This window comes from Terrapene carolina, unplaced genomic scaffold (genome assembly GCF_002925995.2).
Source record: "Terrapene carolina triunguis isolate 2854851 unplaced genomic scaffold, T_m_triunguis-2.0 Scaffold84, whole genome shotgun sequence".
Classification (NCBI taxonomy): domain Eukaryota; kingdom Metazoa; phylum Chordata; order Testudines; family Emydidae; genus Terrapene; species Terrapene triunguis.
The window spans coordinates 40,993,923-41,014,040 of NW_020664435.1; the positions used below are offsets into that span (position 1 = coordinate 40,993,923).

The 20,118-nt window shown below is 43.6% G+C and overlaps 1 protein-coding gene across 1 annotated transcript in view; it reads left to right on the forward strand.

Moving 5' to 3' along the window:
• MSRB2 (methionine sulfoxide reductase B2) overlaps positions 1-1,012 on the forward strand; it is an 18,148-nt gene extending 17,136 nt beyond the window's left edge. Inside the window, exons 4-5 of the mRNA XM_029911009.1 lie at positions 422-476; positions 908-1,012. Coding sequence (XP_029766869.1) covers positions 422-476; positions 908-1,012 — 160 coding nt within the window. The remainder of the gene's footprint in view (positions 1-421; positions 477-907) is intronic.
• Positions 1,013-20,118: the final 19,106 nt, after the last annotated feature.

Consider the following 20,118-nt stretch of genomic DNA (forward strand, 5'->3'; position numbering starts at 1 on the left):
GAAGAAGTGAGGTTCTTACCCACGAAAGCTTATGCTCCCAATACTTCTGTTAGTCTTAAAGGTGCCACAGGACCCTCTGTTGCTTTTTACAGATTCAGACTAACATGGCTACCCCTCTGATACTATAAAATCTTTGTGGATATGTTTTGTTTGCATCCATGCAGTTAGTAAATTAGTCTGTCCGGATGTATCTGTGAGTGTTAGGATACCACTGAAAAGTTTTATTTCTCATCCCTTGGGATTTAGATATGAGAGTCAAGATCAAAGCAGTATCAGCTATAAAAATCCATTTCTGGGTGAGGGAACAATCTGGCAGATAAGGTGAGCATCTTTTTAAGTACACTCAGGTTGGAATTTAGGAACAAAATCTATTACACCAATTCACTAGAGATTATTTTATGTGACCAACTGTTACAAACAGGTCTTGGATGTTTGTCCACACTTTGTCTGACCCGATGCCTCATCATGTAGCAGAGGTGTGAAGCTAGGATTGACAAAGTATTTCATAGAGGTTAGCAAGAACTTTGTATGCATAAGACCTGCAGAACCAGGTCATAACTTGCCTGGAGCAGGGCCAGGTGCTGTAGTGAGTACATCTTATTGTGTATTACTGCTAACCTGGAAAGACTGGGATCTCTTAGAACAACTCATAACCTCACATTCCTTTGGATGTCTTTACAACTTGTGAACGTGCTGTTAGCTTTGTGCTGATCCCAAACCTCATGCTGTGAGTGTAGAAAATCTTTTCTTAAAGAAATGTCTGAGTAGCCTGTAGGGTTTCTTTTCCCCCTGAGCTGTCATTCTTAACTAAATTGTGGAATAGCACTGCAGAACATGGAGTGCTGTCTGATATTCTACCATGAAGACATTTGTGTTCACTTAACTAACGATTGTTTTTCTGTTGCAGTGTGATGCCCATCTTGGTCATGTGTTTGATGATGGTCCCAGACCTTCTGGACAAAGGTTCTGTATCAACAGTGTTTCGTTAACCTTTAAACCAAGCTTAGACTAGTAGGAGAAGGATCTTTAAGTACTATTGTGAAAGCTACAAATTTTAGTACCAAACATAAATTCACTACCAGATCCTTTGTGCCACTGGAGTTTTGTTTTATTGATGTTGAAAATGTTGGTAAAAATATATTTCTTGTAATTTCTAGCCTAATATTTGTGTTCATTTGAATTTGGTTTTACGAATGTCTACAATGTATTAGTTTTGATTAAATGTTTAAGTTTCTATGAAATAATGCAAAATGTTTATGAAATTGAACATTGAAGTGTTCCTCTGTCTTGTAAGTGTTGAAATAAAAACCTCAATGATTGCCTTGTACTTAACATAAATTTATACATTTAACTTTAAAAAGTAAATCCAAGTAGTTGTGGCCTGTAGTTTTCAGTGTTAAAATGTTTGCTTTTTTAATGTTGAGCTCATTGAATACTAATTAAAAAGCAAATAATGCACATCTGCAAATTAGCATTTTTCCAGGTCTGAGAGACATTTCGTTAAAGCAGCGACTTGTGACAAAGCAACTGACCCCAGAAATTCAAAGCTCTGCAGTGGGGTAATGTAAGTCCAAAGTATTAACACCTTCTCCCAGCCCCAGACAGGCACCACAGAATCAAATGGACTTGGAATTGCTGCAATTCCCACCGAGATTCAATTCTGACAAATTTTTTCTTCTTCCAGAATTGAATTGGGTTGAGATTGCAAGTGGAGCCCTCACAGGGTATGCTCCCTATTTTAGATTGAATGAGGTGTGAGGGTAATTAATCTTACCACTATCACCCCAGCAGTATTTATTTATATCCCTAAAGTATTTAATGACCATTGATTCTGTCTGTTACTTCTCCCATCTTCCAAATGAGATTTTAGCTTGTTTAGCTAAAGGATGCCATATCTTGGATGCTATCAGAAAGTAACTTTAGACTTTGAGACTTATTACAAGGTTAGCAGATTTACGCACTTGGTACATTGCCCCTGGTATGACCAGTATGTGTGATAACTCTTGTGTTCCCTGTTTTCTCCAGACCAGACCTACCCCCACTGAAGCTAGATTGCACCACTTCTTGAGATTACAGGGGCAAAGTGATCCATTTCCAGAAACCTATTTTCAGAGCATGGTTACCTTAGCCCTAGGCTCTTCTAGCAGCGCAAGAGGAAGACCTTTTCCCACTACAGCGAACAGTTCAGAAGTAAACATAATTCAAAAATGGAATGAAATTGTTTGGAATTTAATCTAGATTGTCGTAGTTTCAGTGAAGAAGCCTTCAGATTGGGAAGATCTGTAACTAGACAGCCAGGGCACAATTTGTTGTTGCCCAATAGCTTCTTTGTGCTGGCTGTGCTACATCAAAACAAAGGAGCCGTACGGTAGGTGCAAATTCCTTAAACTCCCAGTGAATATCAACTGGCACAGGGAACCTGTTCTGCAGGCACCAATCTGTCTCTGTACTATTCAGCCCTCACCCGTGCCCTCAGGAGCCCCCAGCATTGAGGGGGCGGAAGGATGGATGGCTGGGGCAGCCCTACATCCTGGCTGTTTCCCACTGCCACAGTGCACATAGGGGATATGGAAATGGAGGGTGCACTTTAGGGCTGTTCTAATCTGCACTGGGGTCCAAACCAGCCCCTGGCAGCCTCTAAATAGGGAAGACACAAGCCACTTCCATTGTGGTCCTGGTACCAGTGGTAGTGTTGGCACAGAGCAGAACTCAGCTCTCAGACTCCAGTTATGTTGGTAAGGAAATGCTGCCCTGAAGCAGGGATAAACAAGCTAGGTGTTTTTACACAAACATTATCACTTTTTCATTCTACTGTGGCTTTAAACACTGTTAACAGAGGAAATCTTAAGTGGCCTTAGTTGGAAATGGTTTTTTAAACTCCAAACCTCGATCATATTTAAAACCATTCAAGGAACCATGGTTCAGATGCACGAGCAGCTCACTTCCTCCTTAAACAATGCCCTTGTGCCTGTGCCATTAGCAGACATGGGTAAAAGGTTTCACTCTAGGTACTTCCTGATGCAAAAATAGCATCAGAACTAAGCCTCGTCCACTCACTGTAAGGATCCACAGAAGCATTTGACTTGCTATCTTTTTACACATTTCAGAGATTGGATCACAATGGGTGCAAAGGCTTCTGTGCAAAAGATATTTTCAGTAACTTGTTTGTCAAACACATGTCTGTATAAACTTATACATACCTTTGTGCAGTTCCTAAGCACTTAGGACACTTGGTTTTAATTCACACCTTGAGTTATTTTGCTGCAAGTCTGTGTGTGTGCATTCTTATTGTGGAGTACAAGTGTCTTATTTCAATGTAGCTTCAACCCAGACCAGCAAAAATCAAAACAAGACACTGGGTTTTCTGCTGCTCAGCACCATAATATTGCAGTGTATTCCACATAAAAGTGACACTCTGAATCCAAAATAAGAGTGTCAACACACAAACTTGCACTGAAATAAAGTGTGGATTACAACCAATTTAGTTAGTTTGGTGCAAATTTTTGCATAGACCAGCCCTTAGTGAATTGGCAAGTTGGTGACTAGCCCAAACAGTGAAGGCTGCCTGCGCAGAGATGGAGTGTTTCTTCTGTAACCGTAGGTGCCGTTGTATCCAACCAGAGGCTTGACTGAGGTGAGAAACAGCTGGTGACCACCCACATGTGTTGCAGAATGACCTGAGGGAAAACTCAAATAAGGATCAGGTTAGCTTGCGAGGCTCTTGTTTATATATATAAAAAAGTATTTACAAAGCTGTCATCTTATAGACTGCACAGAATCAGAGAAATGTAGGGCTGGAAGGGACCTTGCTTGCACGGTCATCAAGTCCAGCTCCCTGCACTACGGTAGGATCAAGTAAACCTAGACCCATTTCTGCAACATGTTCATCCAACCAGTTCTTAAAAACCTCTAGCAATGGAGATTCCACAACACCCCTTGGAAGCCTATTCAAGAGCTTCATTACCATTATTGTTGCAACGTTTTTCCTACTTGCTAACCTAAATCTCCCTTGCTGCAGATTAAGCCCATTACTGCTTGCTCTACCATCAGCAGACATGGAGAACAACTGCTTGCAGTCCTCTTTATAAGAGCCCTTAATGTATTTGAACAGTGTTATTGGGTTCACCCCCAGTCTTCTTTTCTCAAAACTAAACAGGCCCAGTTTGTTTAATCTTTCTTTAGAGGGCAGGGTTGCTAACCCTTTTATCATTTTTGTTGTTCTCCTCTAGACTCGCTCCAATTTAGCCACATTGTTCCTAAAGCGTAGGCTCCCCCCGACTTAGACACAGTACTCCAGCTGAGGCCTCACCAGTGCCGAGTAGACCAGGCCTATTACCTCCCACGTCTTATTTATGACACTCCTGTTAATATACCTCCCCCCCGACCAGAATGATATTAGCCTTTTTCACAACTGCATCAAATTGTTGACTCATTCAATTTGTGATCCACCATACCCCCTCAGATCCTTTTAATCAGTACTACCATTTAGCCCATTCTTCCCTATTTTGTAGTTGTGTATTTGCTTTTTCCTTCCTTAATGAAGTACTTTCAGGGCCGGCTCTACTGTTTTTGCAGCCCCAAGCAGTGCGCCGAATTGCCGCTGCGGACGGCAGGGGCAGTCCGTGTGCTGTTATGGCGGCACGCGCATTTCCGCAGCGGGGGCAATTCAGCGGCAGCTTCTGTCCTGCCGCCGAATTGCTGCCGCCGTGGAAACGTGCGTGCCACCCTAACGGCGCATGGACTGCCCCCGCCGTCCGCAGCAGCAATTCGGCGCGCTGCTTGGGGGCAAAAACACACCAACTGACGTCCCTTGCAGATTGCCGCCCCAAGCACCTGCTTGGAAGGCTGGTGCCTGGAGCCAGCCCTGAGTACTTTGCACTTTACTGAAGTGGTTGACGTCAGACCTATTCTCAAATTTGTCAAGGTTGGTTTGAATTCTAATCCTGTCCTCCAAAGTGCTTACATCCCCACCCAGCTTGGTGTCATCTGCAGATTTTATAAGCATAGTCTCCACTCCTTTATCCAAGTCATTAATGAAAATATTGAATAACACCAGATCAAGGACTGACCGCTGCGAGATACCCCTCCACTAAGTACATCCTCCCAGTTTGAGAATGAACCATTGATAACTCGGAGTACAGTCTTTCAATCAATTGTGCAGCCACCTTATAGTAATTTCATCTAGACCATATTTCCCTGTTTGCTTAGATGAATGTCATATGGGACCGTGTTAAAAAAAAATTACTAAAAATCAAGATGTATTAAGTCTGCTTCCCTGCCCTCCACTTCCCCCAACCCCCAACTTCACTAGGCCTGTAACTAGGGTGACCAGATGTCCCGGTTTTATCGGGACAGTCCTGATTTTTGGGTCTTTTTCTTAGGCTCCTATTGCCCCCCACCCCCATCCCAATTTTTCACACTTGCTATCTGGTCACCCTACCTGTAATCCTATCAAAGAAGGAAATTAGGTTGGTTTTGGGCATGATTTTTTTCTTGATAAAGCCATGCTGGCTGGTCTTTATAATCTTGTTATCTTCTAGGTGCTTACAAACTGATTGTTTAATAATTTGTTCCAATATCTTTCCAGGTATCAAAGTTAGGCTGACTGGTTTATAATATCCTGGATCCTCTTTGTTACCCTCTTTAAAGCTAGGTACTATGTTTGCCCTTCTCCAGTCCACTGGGACCTCACCTGTCCTCCATGAGTTCTTTGTGATAATGGCTAATAGTTCTCAGATTGCTTCAGCTAGTGCCTTAAGTACTCTAGGAAGAATTTCATCAGGCCCTGCTGACTTGAATACAACTGATTTATCTACATATTTTTAACCTGTTCTTTGCCTTTGTTGGCTTGTGTTCTTTCCCCCTTGTTGTTAGTATTAACTGTGTTGAGTATCTGGTCACCATTAATCTTTTTTAGTGATGATTGAGGCATAACAAGCATTTAACGCCTCAGGTGTCATCAATTATTAACTCTCCTTCCCCACTAAGTAGAGGCCCTACACTTTCCTACATCTTTCTCTTGCTCCTAATGTCTACATACGTGTGTACCGTAAGATGGTATGTTTGATTGTCTTGCCTTCTTATGTTGCTCATCTTGTAGGATTGTGAGCCCTTTGGGGCAAGAGCCATGTCCGCCTCTATGTTTGTGCAAGTGTCTAGCACGATTGGTCCCTGAGCCTAACCAGGCTCTCTGGAGCTACTATAATGTAAATAAGGGTAATAAATAGCATGCTGTGAGATCTGCAGATGAGAGGTTCAGAGGTTTCTGGCTCTTTGTTTTGGCCGCATCACCTCCCTTTGTATTCTTCCACTGGCTCTTCCTCCGCTGCATCAAACACAATTACTTGTCTTCATTTTTAAGAGCTTTGGACCCACCCTGTGTATAATCTCATAGCCTTTAAAGGCCAGAAGGGCCCTCGTAATCATCTGGTCTGACTTCTTGCACATAGCAGGCCACAGAACCTCACCTACCCACTCCTGTAGTAGGCTCATAACCTCTGGCTGAGTTACTGAAGTCCTCAAATCTTGATTTAAAGACTTTTGTTACCGAGAATTCACCATTCACTCTAGTTCAAACCAGCAGGTGACCCATGCTCCATGCTGCAGAGGAAGGCAAAAAATCTCAGGGACACTGCCAATCAGATCTGGTAGAAAATTCCTTCCTTAGGTAGACCCTGAGCATGTGGACAAGACCCAGCAGCCAGACACTTGGGAACAAATTCTCTGTAGAAACTCAGAGCCCTGCCCAGCTAGTGTCCCATCTCCAGCCATTGGAACTATTTAGTAATAGGAGTCACAGATTGGCTACAATGGAATATGGCCTATCTCATCACTCCATCCCCTCCACAAACAAATCAAGTTCAGTCATAAAAACAAATTAGGTTTTGAAGGCTGTTCCAGAACTTCACTCCTCTGATAGTTAGAAACCATCTAATTTCAAGCCTAAACTTATTGATGGCCAGTTTATATTCATTTGTTCGTGTGCTACCATTGTCCCTTAAATTAAATAACTCCTCTCCCACTGTTTATGTCTCTGATATATTTATAGAGAGGAATCATATCTCCCCTCAAACTTTCTTTGGTTAGGCTAAACTAGCCAAGCTACTTAAATCTCCTCTTGTAAGGTAGGTTCTCCATTCTTCTGCTCATCCTAGTAGCCCTTCTCTGCATCTGTTGAAGTTTGAATTCATCTTTCTTAAGCATGGGAGACCAGAATTGCACACAGTAGTCCAGATGAGGTCTCACCAGTGTCTTGTATAATGGTACTAACACTTCCCTATCTCTACTGGAAATACCTTGTCTGATACATCCTAGGATGGCATTAGCCTTTCTCACGGCCACATAATGTTGGTAGCTAATAGTCATCTTGTGACTGACCAGTATACCTAGGCCTTTCTCCTCCTCTGTCGCTTCCAACTGATACATCCCCAACTTATAGGGAAAAAAATTTGCTGTTAGTCCCTAAAAGCATGACCTTGCACTTTGCACTATTGAATTTCATCCCATTTTTATTACACCAGTTTTTAAGGTCATCCAAATCTTCTTGTATGATATTTTGGTCCTCCTCCATATTGGCAATACCTCCCAACTCTATGTCATCTGCAAATTTTAATAGCACAATCCCACTTTTTGTGCCAAGGTCAGTAATGAAAATATTAACTAAGATTGGTCTCAAGACCAGTCCTTGAGGAACTCTACTAGTAATCTCCCTCCACCTTTTCGTATGACCCGTTGTAGTCTCCCCTTTAACCAGTTCCGTACCCACCTATCTCTTATATACTATCAAGACATTGGCCTCTACTCCACCAGCAATGCCATCCTTTATTGTCCATCAGCCCAATTTTTCCTCAAACATCTTTGTGCTTTCTCCTCTGCTGCCTAGCCTAGAAACAGAGATGGCAGAGCAGAAGCAAGCCAGAGCTGGAACAGGAGCAAGGATAGTCTGTTGAAACAGTAAGCAATGGGAATGCTCCCAGCCAGGTAGATGTTGAGCAGACTAGACTGCTTCTCTTAGGCACCTATATATGTGCCTTGGGATCATCTAGGTGTGTCCTCCCCTGTGGACTGGCTGAACCCTGGTTGAATGGTGTGGGGGGCCTGTCACAAGACCTGCAGGTAATTGCCTCTGGTGACTCATCACACTCTCCAGCTCAGAAATGACTCAGCAGGCTTCAGCAGGCTTGGGCTCAGAGGTATCACGTTATGCATGGGAAGATCATCCCTTAAAAATCTGCAAAACCACTTCATTATCCTCTCTCTTTAGATCTCTGCTTAAATCTCACATCTGTCACAATGCCTACACAGCACTCAACAATGGCTAGGCAGCTGGTGTGCTCTGACTGCTGCTTGTTACATCAATCGCAGTCCCCTTGTGCTCCCCCACATCTGTTAGGTGCATCCATGTGATGTCTTGTCATAGACTTAGACCCTGTAAATATTTACATACAGGCATAATTCCTTGCATGTGAATGGTCCTAGTGATCTCAATGGGACCACTTGTGTATACAGTTAAGCATGTGTGTATGTTTTTGCAGGAAAGGCCCTTTGACTGTAAGCGCCTTGGGGCAGGGAGCATCTTTTTACTATCTATGTGTATAGGGCCCAGTAGGACTTGGATCCTGATTGGAGCCTCTAATATGAAAATAATGGAAGGTGCTATTGAAGTGCAATGTGTTACCAGGGTGACCAGAAAATCAGGACGGGGGTGGGGGGTAATTGGCACCTATATAAGAAAAAGCCCCAAATATCCCGACTGTCCCTATAAAATCGGGACGTCTGGTCACCCTATGTGTTACAGTGTGGGGCAGAGCCGGCTCCAGGGTTTTTGCCACCCCAAGCGGCGAGAGGGGGAAAAAAAAACCGCAATCGTAATCGGTTACAGCTCCACCGCGCTGCTTTCTTCTTCGGCGGCAATTCGGCGGCAGGTCCTTCCCTCCGAGAGGGACAGGGACCCTCCGCCGAATTGTCGCCGAAGAGCCCGACGTGCCGCCCCTTCCCCTTGGCCGCCCCAAGCACCTGTTTGCTCAGCTGGTGCCTGGAGCTGGCCCTGGTGTGGGGGTTGTCACAGTACCTGCACCAGCTTTGTTCCTGAGTATCAGATAAAGGGCAGCTGCGCTGCTGAACCGGAAACACTCTGCCATTTTACCATAACTTGATGTTCCTCCATTTGCCTGTGAAGATAAAATACTTTTAAAACTACTTTTTCATAAGTTATTTGTTTTTAACAATAGTGCATTGTTTTTCTCTCTCCAGATTTTGAAATAAAGCAATTTTATTCTATTTTTATTTTCCTACTTAAATAATACATTTAGTATGCTAAAATAAGTAACACCTCACAGCACTTTAAACCCTTAACTAATTAATCTTTACAGGGCAGATCGGTGTTAATCATTTTACTGAAAGGAAAATTGAGGCAGAGAAGTTAAGTGGCTTGCTCAAGGCTACTAATGGAGCCAGTAGCAGAGCCAGGATTGGAACTCAGGCATGCCTGACTCCTAGGTTTGTGCTCAGACCCTCCCTCTTACACCTGATTTGTATTTATTTATTATGATTTCTAAGGACAGGAAGAAAAGGTAAAATTAGAACACACTTACTTTACTAGCTACAATATTCTAACAAAGGTAAGCAAACTCGGCCAAATGTTTGTGCACATAGAATGATACTTACTTGTCCTGTTCTTTGGAGCAAAGGAGGTACAGGCTTGGTTGTGAAATAGGCAGCTGCATGGGGGTCCCTCCGAGCATTATAGGGAGGAATTATACAGCCCAGCTTTGGCAGAGAATGACTATAATCTCTGGCAATACTTTCCATTGCCACACCATCCAAAATGAACCACCCCTCCTTATGTTCCAACTCATCTTTAGAAGGAGATAGTGCAAAGTGACTCACTAGAGGCGATTTCCTTTTCTTGGGCGGCAACATTGATTTTGCTCAAGAATGGGTGAGAGCAAGGAGACGAGCAATGGGTGCTCCCGTGTTACCAGGAACTACACTGTCCTCTCTGCTGGAAACCTGAAGGAGTCCTTACAGGTTGCTATGGCCACACATCCACAGTGCTGCTTTTCTCCTGCAGCCTACACTGGTTGTTTACCTGCCTGCAGGTGAGAGCGAGAAAGAAAAAGTGAGATTTTTCTGAAAAGTATTAAACCCTTGCAGCAAATTTCACTTTCCTTGGCATGACCCTCCGTACAGGACAGACACTCCAGTACAGGACATTGCCAAAGCAGAGAACATTAGTGGCATTTGAACATGCCCAGGGATTTTTAGGCAGCACAGCCGCAAATGGGATTGAAACAGAAAAGTGCAGAGCAAGCCTTGCGAATACTGACCTTTTATTTTTGATTTTTCTATGTATTTAACTATTATTTTGAATATTATTTTCTCTTTTGCAGTCTGGGACTGTGAGGTTTGGTAAAGACCAAGGTGAGAGTCATCCTGCAGCAATGCCAGCTCTTGGCCCCAGCCAGGAGGACCCTAAGGTAGGCTTTGCCATGCCACAGCTGATCCAGAGCATACTTAGGCCAGGATTTAGCTCTGGAAGTGGCTGTATGTGACCCGGTACAAGATGGTAAAAACATCCCACTTTTGCTCATGGCAGTTTGTGAACTATGCTGTGAGTGCTCAGCTTGTGCCCCTAAGCATGTTTACATTTGCCTGTCATCAAACTTCAGCATCAGCTGTGGGCCTCCCTTGTAGGACGTGAGAGTCCTGCCACCAAGCTGCGGGCTGGTCCCTAGTCTGTACACTTTGATAACTTATTCCTGGGGGCCAGAGTTGCAGGGAATCCTTAGCTGGCAATCAAGCTGTAGCAACTTTCTGTTTCCTGGATTCTGGCTGCAGTTGTTGCCAATGGAAGGTCATCTAACCGCAACTGAGGAGTGAATCCTTTTATTTGTACCTGGTATTGTTTTGAAATGGCAGAAGTCTGGGGCACTGAAGTGTTCCTGTGATTGTGCCGCCTCTTACTTTACACAAGTGATGAGAGAGAATAATGACTATGGTCCTAATGAACTAGGGCTCAGATCACCACTTGGAGGCAGCGACTTGCCCAAGGTCACACAGCAAGTTTGGGACATGAGACATTTATAGGTAGAGAAGGGTCTCTCAAACCACAAGCTGCCTTCTCTTTTTCCGTCTCCTCTCTCCTCCTTTGCCATCTCCTCAGAGCTTCCTCTCCCTCGCTCTGTGCCAAATGTATTCATTCCTCGCTCACATCCACTCGGAGACCTTTATCTCACCCCTTCCACCTCTGAGCTCCCTCATTTCCAGTACCCTAGGTGTGGTGCAGGGGAGGGGAGCAGCTGCAGGGATGCCCACCTCAGTCTGCATCAGTAGCTGCTGCATGTACTGGTAGTGCAGCTGGGTTGCCTAGAGGGCTCGTCACCTGCAGTAATGCTGGACCTCAGATTCTACATGGATCTGACTGTCAGGAGCTCCAGGCTTCATAGAGGGCAGGGTGGCAGCATGACGGACCAGGGCTCGATCTGTGAGGTGCAGCTATGCTCACCCAGCTGGCTGTGCTTCAGGCACCCAGTCAGCTGGGCTTTACAAAACAAGGACAAACACTGTTTACTGTAAAACTGAGAGGCATAGCCCCTGAAAACAGGAATATTCCTGGTTTTCAGGGACACATGGGTGTCCCATTTCTCACTAGAAACAGCCTGTGCTGGTCACTCCCATTAACCTAGTGTGAGGTGTAGGTAAGAGTCAGTACATCTTTCTTTCTCTGGAAGACTGGGACAGGAATCACTACTAGGTTGGTAGGGCTGGGAGGGGAGAGCAGGAGGGGATGGCAAAACATTTTGTCTACATGGCAGAAAACAGGCCCAAGCAAGTCCTGAGGTGAGGGACAGAATCAGAGAGAGAAATGGGAGACAGAACTTTCTCTCCAGAAGGGGACTTGGAATGAAGCATTCAGTATTGGGAAGTTATTGTGCAGCCAGGAGCTGGCACATGGAAAACATCTAGGAAGATGGGAGACAGGGATCAGAATGAACCAGGGGAGTAAAGGAGCTGAGGTCTATTTACACTGATGTGATAGAGACTCTTGGGGACATTTATGACACTAGAGCTGTAGCAGGAGCGTATATTTTCCTGGATTACTGAGGGAACAGGCCCTTTACTAAACTAAGTTGAGCTAGAAGCAGGTTTTTGTGCTTGGGAAGATTACGGGCTTGACCGTGATATCTATGACACTCTCTGTTAATCAGTACACCAGGTGCAGAGGGAACCCTTACACATCCACTGCCCCTGCAATGACCCTCATCCCAATCCGGAAGAATTTCATTCCATGTTTTAGGCTTTACATAAAATCTTAGTCCTGGGCCTCTCCTGAATGCATTCGGGTATTCATGCTTGGGGTCCATTATTAGCAAAGGTCATTCAACCCTTTTCATGTACAATATGTCTAGCAGGGTGTGCATGAGTTTACGTGGGCCCCAAAGAAGGAGAATGGGGCCTTCATGACACTTCGCTCTGGCAATATTCCAAAGAGTCTCTGACTATGGGTTTGCTCTGTAGGACCCTAACAAGGGGATTTTCCAAAAATTGATCACATGTAACTTTCTATGACCTTGGATCCCTTGCCTTATTTTAATGAATGAGCCTCTATTAAGAGCAGGGGGTAAATGTTTTCCCTTTGTTCCTCTTTCAGTTTACAAATTTGTCTTCTCCCATAGCTGTCTGTTAAAAGATTGGTTCTGCCCCTGCTTTCACCTTTCCAGTTTTATTGCTAAGACATAAAACAGAGGTCCTGACCACTTGGCGTTAAAGATCCAGGGCTCTTTTTGTGAGGGTAACGGTGGGCAGACTAGTTTCCAGATTCCAAACTTCTGTCTTGTCTTGCTGTTTCAGTTAGATATGATGATCTTTATTTTGCATCCTAAACTGTTGTGCACTGTTGCTGCCCACTGTCAAAAAGCTTCAGTGTTCTGCTAAGTGGTGGGTGAAAGGGACAGCATATATTCCTATCTCATAAGCATTGTTGTGAGGCTTAAGTAGTTGATGTTTGTAAAGTGTTTGATGTCCCTGGATGAAAGGTGCTGTAGAACTGAATGTATTATTATTTCCCATTGTTGCTCCCTACACTTGGCTCTGCTATTAAAGCTGGATGGCCTTCCTGACATGGTTTCTTTGTTGCAAGGTTTCACCTTCATACGCCGCAGTTTATGGTCAACTGGTTCTAATATAGCTGAAAAGTATGGACCAATAAGGATTACGGCCTAACACTCCTCCTTGGCTCTCACTATTTTAATACACACCGTGTTCAAGTAAGAGTCTAGCTCTGTTGTGGGTTTTATTAGAGCACAAAACTCATCAAGGACAAAGCGTTCGCCGCATCACTGAAGCTCATAATAAGGTGTGATATTTTATGGTTAGTGTCTGGGAAACTTCTAGTGAGAGTCTGTTGTATTTTTTTAAATGACTTTGGGCCTGATCTTGTTTCCATTGAAGAATGGAAACTTTGCCCAAGCAACTGGGGGTCGGGGGGAAAAGGGTAGGAAATCCTCATCTTTTGGTCCACAAGAAATTTTTTTTTTAAAAGGTCTTTTGTTCATTGACATTTTTCTTTAGAACACAGTAAGCAATATACCTCTAATAAATGGCAAACACTAGGCAATTGGTATTCATTCAATGTATTCTCTTTTTTTCCTCAACTAGTAGTAAGGGCCAATTTCCAATAACAAATATAACATGCCGTAGATTGTTTTAGGAAGACTTTGATACTGTGAAAAGATAACCCAGTCCTTTCCCTGTTCTTTCTAATAGATATCTTGGGCCAATATTTTAAAGTGGGACTTCTGTTTTGCAGGTGCAATCCAGTAGTTAGATGTCTAAATGCTAGCATTTACTAATGCTGCAATTTTGTTCCTTCGCTTAATTTTGTCCCCCAAATGAGAGGCCCTTTGTTTATTGAGAGAAACCCAGGCCCTTTGTTTATTAAGAGAAAAAAGACAAGTATTGAAAAAATATCAAAAGAAAACAATACAAAACAAGGAAAAAAGCAATGTTCATGGTTAGCATGTTGTTTGGTTTCAAAGTGGACACTGGCTATTTAAGGTAATCTGAAAATGCCCTTTTAAAAACCTATTTAACATTTCAGAATAACCTGACAGTTAATTCATCCCATAAGACAAGACCGAACACAAGACCGCTCTGCAATGTCCTCTAGGCTTTCAGACCTCCAGTGACATTTATACTGCAGAAGCAGTAGCTTCTCCCTAGGGAACATTGTAATCAGTTTTCTGTTATAAGCCTGGATCGTATCCCTTTCAAAAACCCACAGTAAAGGTCCTTTCCCCACCTAATGTCATATATAGAGGCTGCTCCTTACAGGTGCAATTCTCTGCAGCTTCAAAGAAAGTTGCAGGTACTCAACATGGGCCAGCTCCAACACTCATTGGAGTAAGTGAAAGCAGTTCTTTTGACCTCAGTGGAACCGGAGCAAGCCCCACCTCTCAGGAACAGGCCAATAGACAATGCTAGTCCCTTAAAAAAACTTCAGTCTCTCCTGTGTCCCTTAAACAAATGTTATGGTCTTTCTTCAACAAAATTACCAGGTTTCATCCAACTGTATTCCCTTTGAGGCACCTGTTGCCCTCCTTGCTAGACCCTGTTAACCTGACACCATTTCTCTTCATACCTTTTCTGATGAACTAAGATGTGGGGGGGAAATACAGCCATACAGAAGAAAACTTGAGACCTGACCCTGCTAACCCGTGCGAGTAGCATTTATCCATGCGTATTATACCACTGACTGCAGTGGGACTAGTCATGTGAGTAAGGGGTTGGAGGTTTGGGCCTTGAAATAGGAACCAAATGAAAACGAAACAAAAAGAAAATGAATGCAGACCACTTGACATCAGAAGGTCATCAGGAAGCCAAGATGGAAACAGGTGGCCCAGACCAAAGAAAAATCATCTGCATTTTAAAAAAAATGGCCTGAAGTCTCAAGGCTAAAGAATTCTCATAAACTTCAGGGCAAAATTGTTCAAAAAAGCAGGACAAAAATTTGCAGTAGGAAATTGAAAATAAAATTGATACAGCCCATTTACAGTCACTGGGATGAAATCATAGTATCTCATGTCCTTAAAGATAGTCCTTATGCATTCATTTGCCAACAACCTTGGCTAACAATTGAACTTCAGGGTGGAGATTAGAGCAATAGCAGGTGGCAGTCTAATTGCTATCAATCTTATATCTGAATCCTCATTTGTCATCTAAACTCACTACAGCTGGCTCTCAACTCTGATTATCTTTATTGCTATTAAGTACAGGTTCAAAGGAAGTATGGATTTTAGATCTCTCATTTGCATGCTGCCCAAAGCCAAAGCGGCCTGTGTGATTTGGAATATGGCAGCGGAGTATACAGGTGCCAGGTTCAGAAGACTGGAGCATGAGGTGAACTATGTAGGATACAGAACTAAGTACCCTTTTCATTCTATTCACAGGAAATCATTCACTGTGCAACTTGGTATTCATTATCTTACCTAGCTAGCTGGTAAGAGCTTGATTCATCAAGCTAAGAATGACTGAAGGGAAGAATAATGCAGAAAATCCATCATCAGGTCTGGTATGGAGCCAGAAAGCAGCAAACAACTGAGAAGGCAGCACAGCAATTGGAAAACACCAAGCTGGCTTTCTTTTTCCATCAGCAAGAATAATAAAGCAAATGAAAACTAATTTCAGAGTCCATTTCAGTGATATCAGTAACAGTGCCTATTTCAGGGAATTATTTATCACAGTGATAAGAGATGCTTTCTTTATTATACCCTTGAGAGCAGCTTGAAGAACCGAAGTTATTTCTCTCTCAGTATTTCAAGGAGAGGCCTTCAAAGCTAACCCAAACCTCTTTTCTTCATTGGCTGCTGACGATAGGATTGCTGAGAAAGGAAAACCACAGCCTATTCTGTAACTAGGAATATATTCTGAGTCTGTTTAAGTGTACTGCACCTCTGAGTGGAAGCAGGAGCGCCGCCAGCTTTTTTGCCACCCTAGGCAGCGGAAGGTCCCGCCCCGAAATGCCGCCCCCAACAAAGGCGGCAGAAGGTCCCGCCCCCGAAATGCCGCAGACGTCCGGGGCGGCCAAAGATCCGGCTGCCGCGGTAGCCGCCCCCCAAATGTTAGTGCCCTAGGCGACCGCCTAGGTCGCCTAATGGGTTGCACCAGCCCTGAGTAGAATGGGATTCCCCATCTTTCTGCTGAGGGAGATGGGTATGTGGCTCCAGGTGTGTGAACCTGCCACAGGCTGGAATCACAAAGAGGTTCACCTGGCTGCATTCCAGCATTTAAACAGGAAGATGCCAACCAGTCAAGATGACTCCACAGCAGTAGAGAGCACATAGGTACAGAGACAGGCTGCCACAGATGTGAAGCTATGCAGTGTGGGACAGCAGCAGGAGGAATGCCAGAAGCAGTGATATAGCTGAGATACATTAATGATCTCTTCATACTCTGGACAGATGACCTGAACTCCTTCATCAGTTTCCACCACAACTTTAGCAACCACTGTCCCTCAATCAAATTCTCTCTAGGGCTCTCCCACACCAGCATCAAATTCCTGGATACCACAATCAGTTTCAACAATGGAATCCTACAAACAACTACATACAAGGAACCCAGGGATCACCACACCTACCTTTACAGATCCAGTGTCCAGCCCAGACACACCAAGAAATCTGTTATCTACAGGCAGGCACTCAGATAACACAAAATATGCTCTGAGGAGAAAGTCTGGGATACATACCTTAACACACTTAAAACCACCTTCACCAAACAAGTACTCTCCACCAGAGAAGTAGATTGCATCATGGAATGGGCAACCCAAATACCCTGAGAGAACCTGCTTCAACACAGGAAAAAAAACAACCCTACCAACTACACACTCTTAGTTGTCACCTACCAGTCCACACTAGAACCCCTATAAGATATCATCATCAAATAGTTACAGCACATATTTGATGGGGACCACATCCTAAAAGAAATCTTTCCTGAACCCTCACTTCTGGTCTTCAATCAACCCCCCAACCACATCATCAGAAGCAAGCTTCTCACAGACCAGGACACACCAACTCAAAGCAGCACCAGACCCTGCCAGAACAACGGATGCAAAACCTGCAGACACATCTCCACGGCTACAATTTCCCACACACACACCCTGTCCCCAACACACCTTTCAAGATCCAGGGTTCCTACACATGCCTATCACAACATGTGGTGTACCTCATCCAGTGCACTAAAATACCTCAATAACTCTGTCAAGTTTCACCCACAATCACAATGCTCTTGAATGAACACAGAAAAATGATAAAAGACAAAAACACCCTATCATCCGTGAATGGACACTTTTTTCACAAAACCATCACTCCATATCTGATCTCTCAAAAGAAATCCACACAACACCTTCAAAAGACGAGTCTGGGAGCTTAAATTCATTACTTTGCTAGACACTAAAATCCATGGACTCAGTAGAGACACTTTTTATGTTTTATTACAACAATCTGTAACCCACTAATCCTCTTTTGTCCTATGACTGCAAAAGTATGAATTGCCCCCTTCATCTTGAATGGTCTCTTCCAACGTGTATTAACTCCTTATGCTAAAGAATCTGTTCCACCTTGTATTTAGCTGTGACCCTCTGAGTATCTTGCCAGACCTGAAAAGCTCTGTGTAATATCAAAAGCTTGTCTCTTTCATGAACAAAAGTTGGTCCAATAAAATATATTACCTCACCCCCCGCTTGTCTCTCTCATATCCTGGGACCAACCCTGCTACAACAACACTGCAAAGAAGCAGAATAGTTAAAATGAAATGTAGATGCATCCACACAAATCTTAGCTTGAAAATACTCATTCCAGAATAAAGTTGTTTCACTTTGACAGTGTGTTGACTAAAGCAGGCCAGACAATCCAAAAATGAATTTTTGTGTGTGGAGGGCAGGCAGCATATCCCCAAAACTATTACTCAAAAAACTGTCCTGTGAAGAGAAGGCTTTAGAGCCTGTGCCTGCTATCCTTACTCACAAGGACTGTCCCAGTAAAGTCAGAGGGATTATTTGTGTGAGTAGAGACCACAGATCTGAATAAAAGTTACAAGATCAAGCACTTAAACAGTAAAAGCAAATTAGTTCCCTTTAACATATATATCTTGTTAAAAATCAAACTCAGCTCTGTGTAGCAGGTCTCGCTGTACGCGCCCCACCAGATCCGAAGATCTCCGTTCATGCATTCCTCTTCCCAAAGGCTTCCACCAGTCGCTGTACCCCAGATTGTTTGCTAATTCAGCAATTAGTTAGTCAGAACTGCCAGACACCATATAAGTCATGTCATTCCTTTCAGACAAACTCTTCAAAACAATATTCCCATGGAGACCAACCAAGACTCCCTGCTATTCCAGAATATACACCTAGTACTATGCTGAACAAGGACCAGGCTCTGCAGGGGCTATGTCAGGTTTCCCCCAGTGAAGAACCAGGCATCCTGGGAAGGCATTGACATGCTATTTAAAATAACAGCAGAGCAGTGGAATGAGACAGCCTTGTGCAGCCTGTATACCACAGCGCAAGTGTTGGAAGAAGGAGGTGGTGAGTAGTATGGTAATTCCAGGGTAACTCACAAGATGGAGCCAAAGAACTTGTTCAAAGGGCTTGTTTTGCTTTTCGAGGTCACTTTCGTATGTTCTGTTTCTGTATTTGATAAAGAGGCAAATGACAACAAATCAGCTATAAACAGTTTTCCCTTTGCTTTTGAAGATGCCATGCTGTCATTCTAGCATGTTGTAGTCTGATAAGAATAGTGTTAGTATCACATATCTAAATCCATCTATATTCCCTTCCTTACTTTATTTTACATTGTCATTCACAAGCAATATTTTTTCCCCAAAAACAGACCAATAGGGCAGATGTGAGACAAAGGTATTTAAATCAGAGGAGAACACTGAAGAAAGCTGAAATTTTGGATGAAATGTTCTGTCTGCCTCCAATGTATCAGATAAGTTTATACAATTCAGTTCTTTCCCCTACTTAGCTTTTTTCCATCATGCCTAAAACTATTTTATACTTACCGGTCACTCTCTATAGTTGCACACACATCCCCTCCAGCCATCACGGCTGACCCAACCCAAGCTACATAGAATCTGGACATATTTTAATATAAGCTATTGCTTCCTTTACTTAGGCTGAAGAAGATCTTCCTCCCCAGACAGTCCCACTGAAGTCATGTACTAACTCATCGAGTAAGGTGCTATTTGATGTGAGTGAGAGGGACAGAATCTGTCCCATAGTGTCTGTTAGCCCAAAATACTTTACAAACTGTGGGGCAAGTCCTGCCCAACTCCTCACACCTTACACACACACACTCCTGTTTACATGGGCAGCCAAGGTTAAAAAGCAGTGGAATGGTCATGGTTGTATTGCAGGGGGGAACATGAAATGGAAAGGTTATACAGGGAGAGTTCACATACCCCTGTGAGCCAGGGCACCTCTCTCCATAGCCGTGTGAGAGGTCTGGGGGAAGGCAGGTGGGTCTTGAGCTATGCAGAATCAGTGTCTGAAACCCTGCTTAGGTGGCTTATAATGGCCTGCCACTGCTACTGTAGCCTAGACACTGCACTAGCAACTGCAAAGCGAGTGTGTGGCTGCTCTGCTCTGTGGTTCCAGGTCGAGGAGGAAGATTTGATTCCCCTGTGTAACACCCAGTGACCTGTGAAAAGAATTTGGCTGTCAATGAATCTAGGAGCCCCGAGGTGCAGCCACCTCTGCGATGGAGGCCAGCCTGGGGAGATTTGGCTAAAGACACTAAGGCAAAGGCTTGTGCTTATGAAAAGTGACATGGAATCTTTAACATCCACGTGGATCAGGGAAATGGCCTCAGAATTTAAGGCTTCTTCTGATAGATCTCAACATGGTTAATTTATCTCAAGAAGGTCTCAGTTACCACTGCCTAGATTTGAACCTGTGGTCACTGAGTCATCCCTCCTGGTATATAGTAATGTGTTTACACAGTTTCTTGCATCCAAAAGTGTTACAAACTTTAACTGCTCTACTGGGACAGGACCAACTGTGCTTAGGCATCGCTTCACCCACTGTTGAAATGCATGCTCCTCTGGGCCGAAATACAGTTC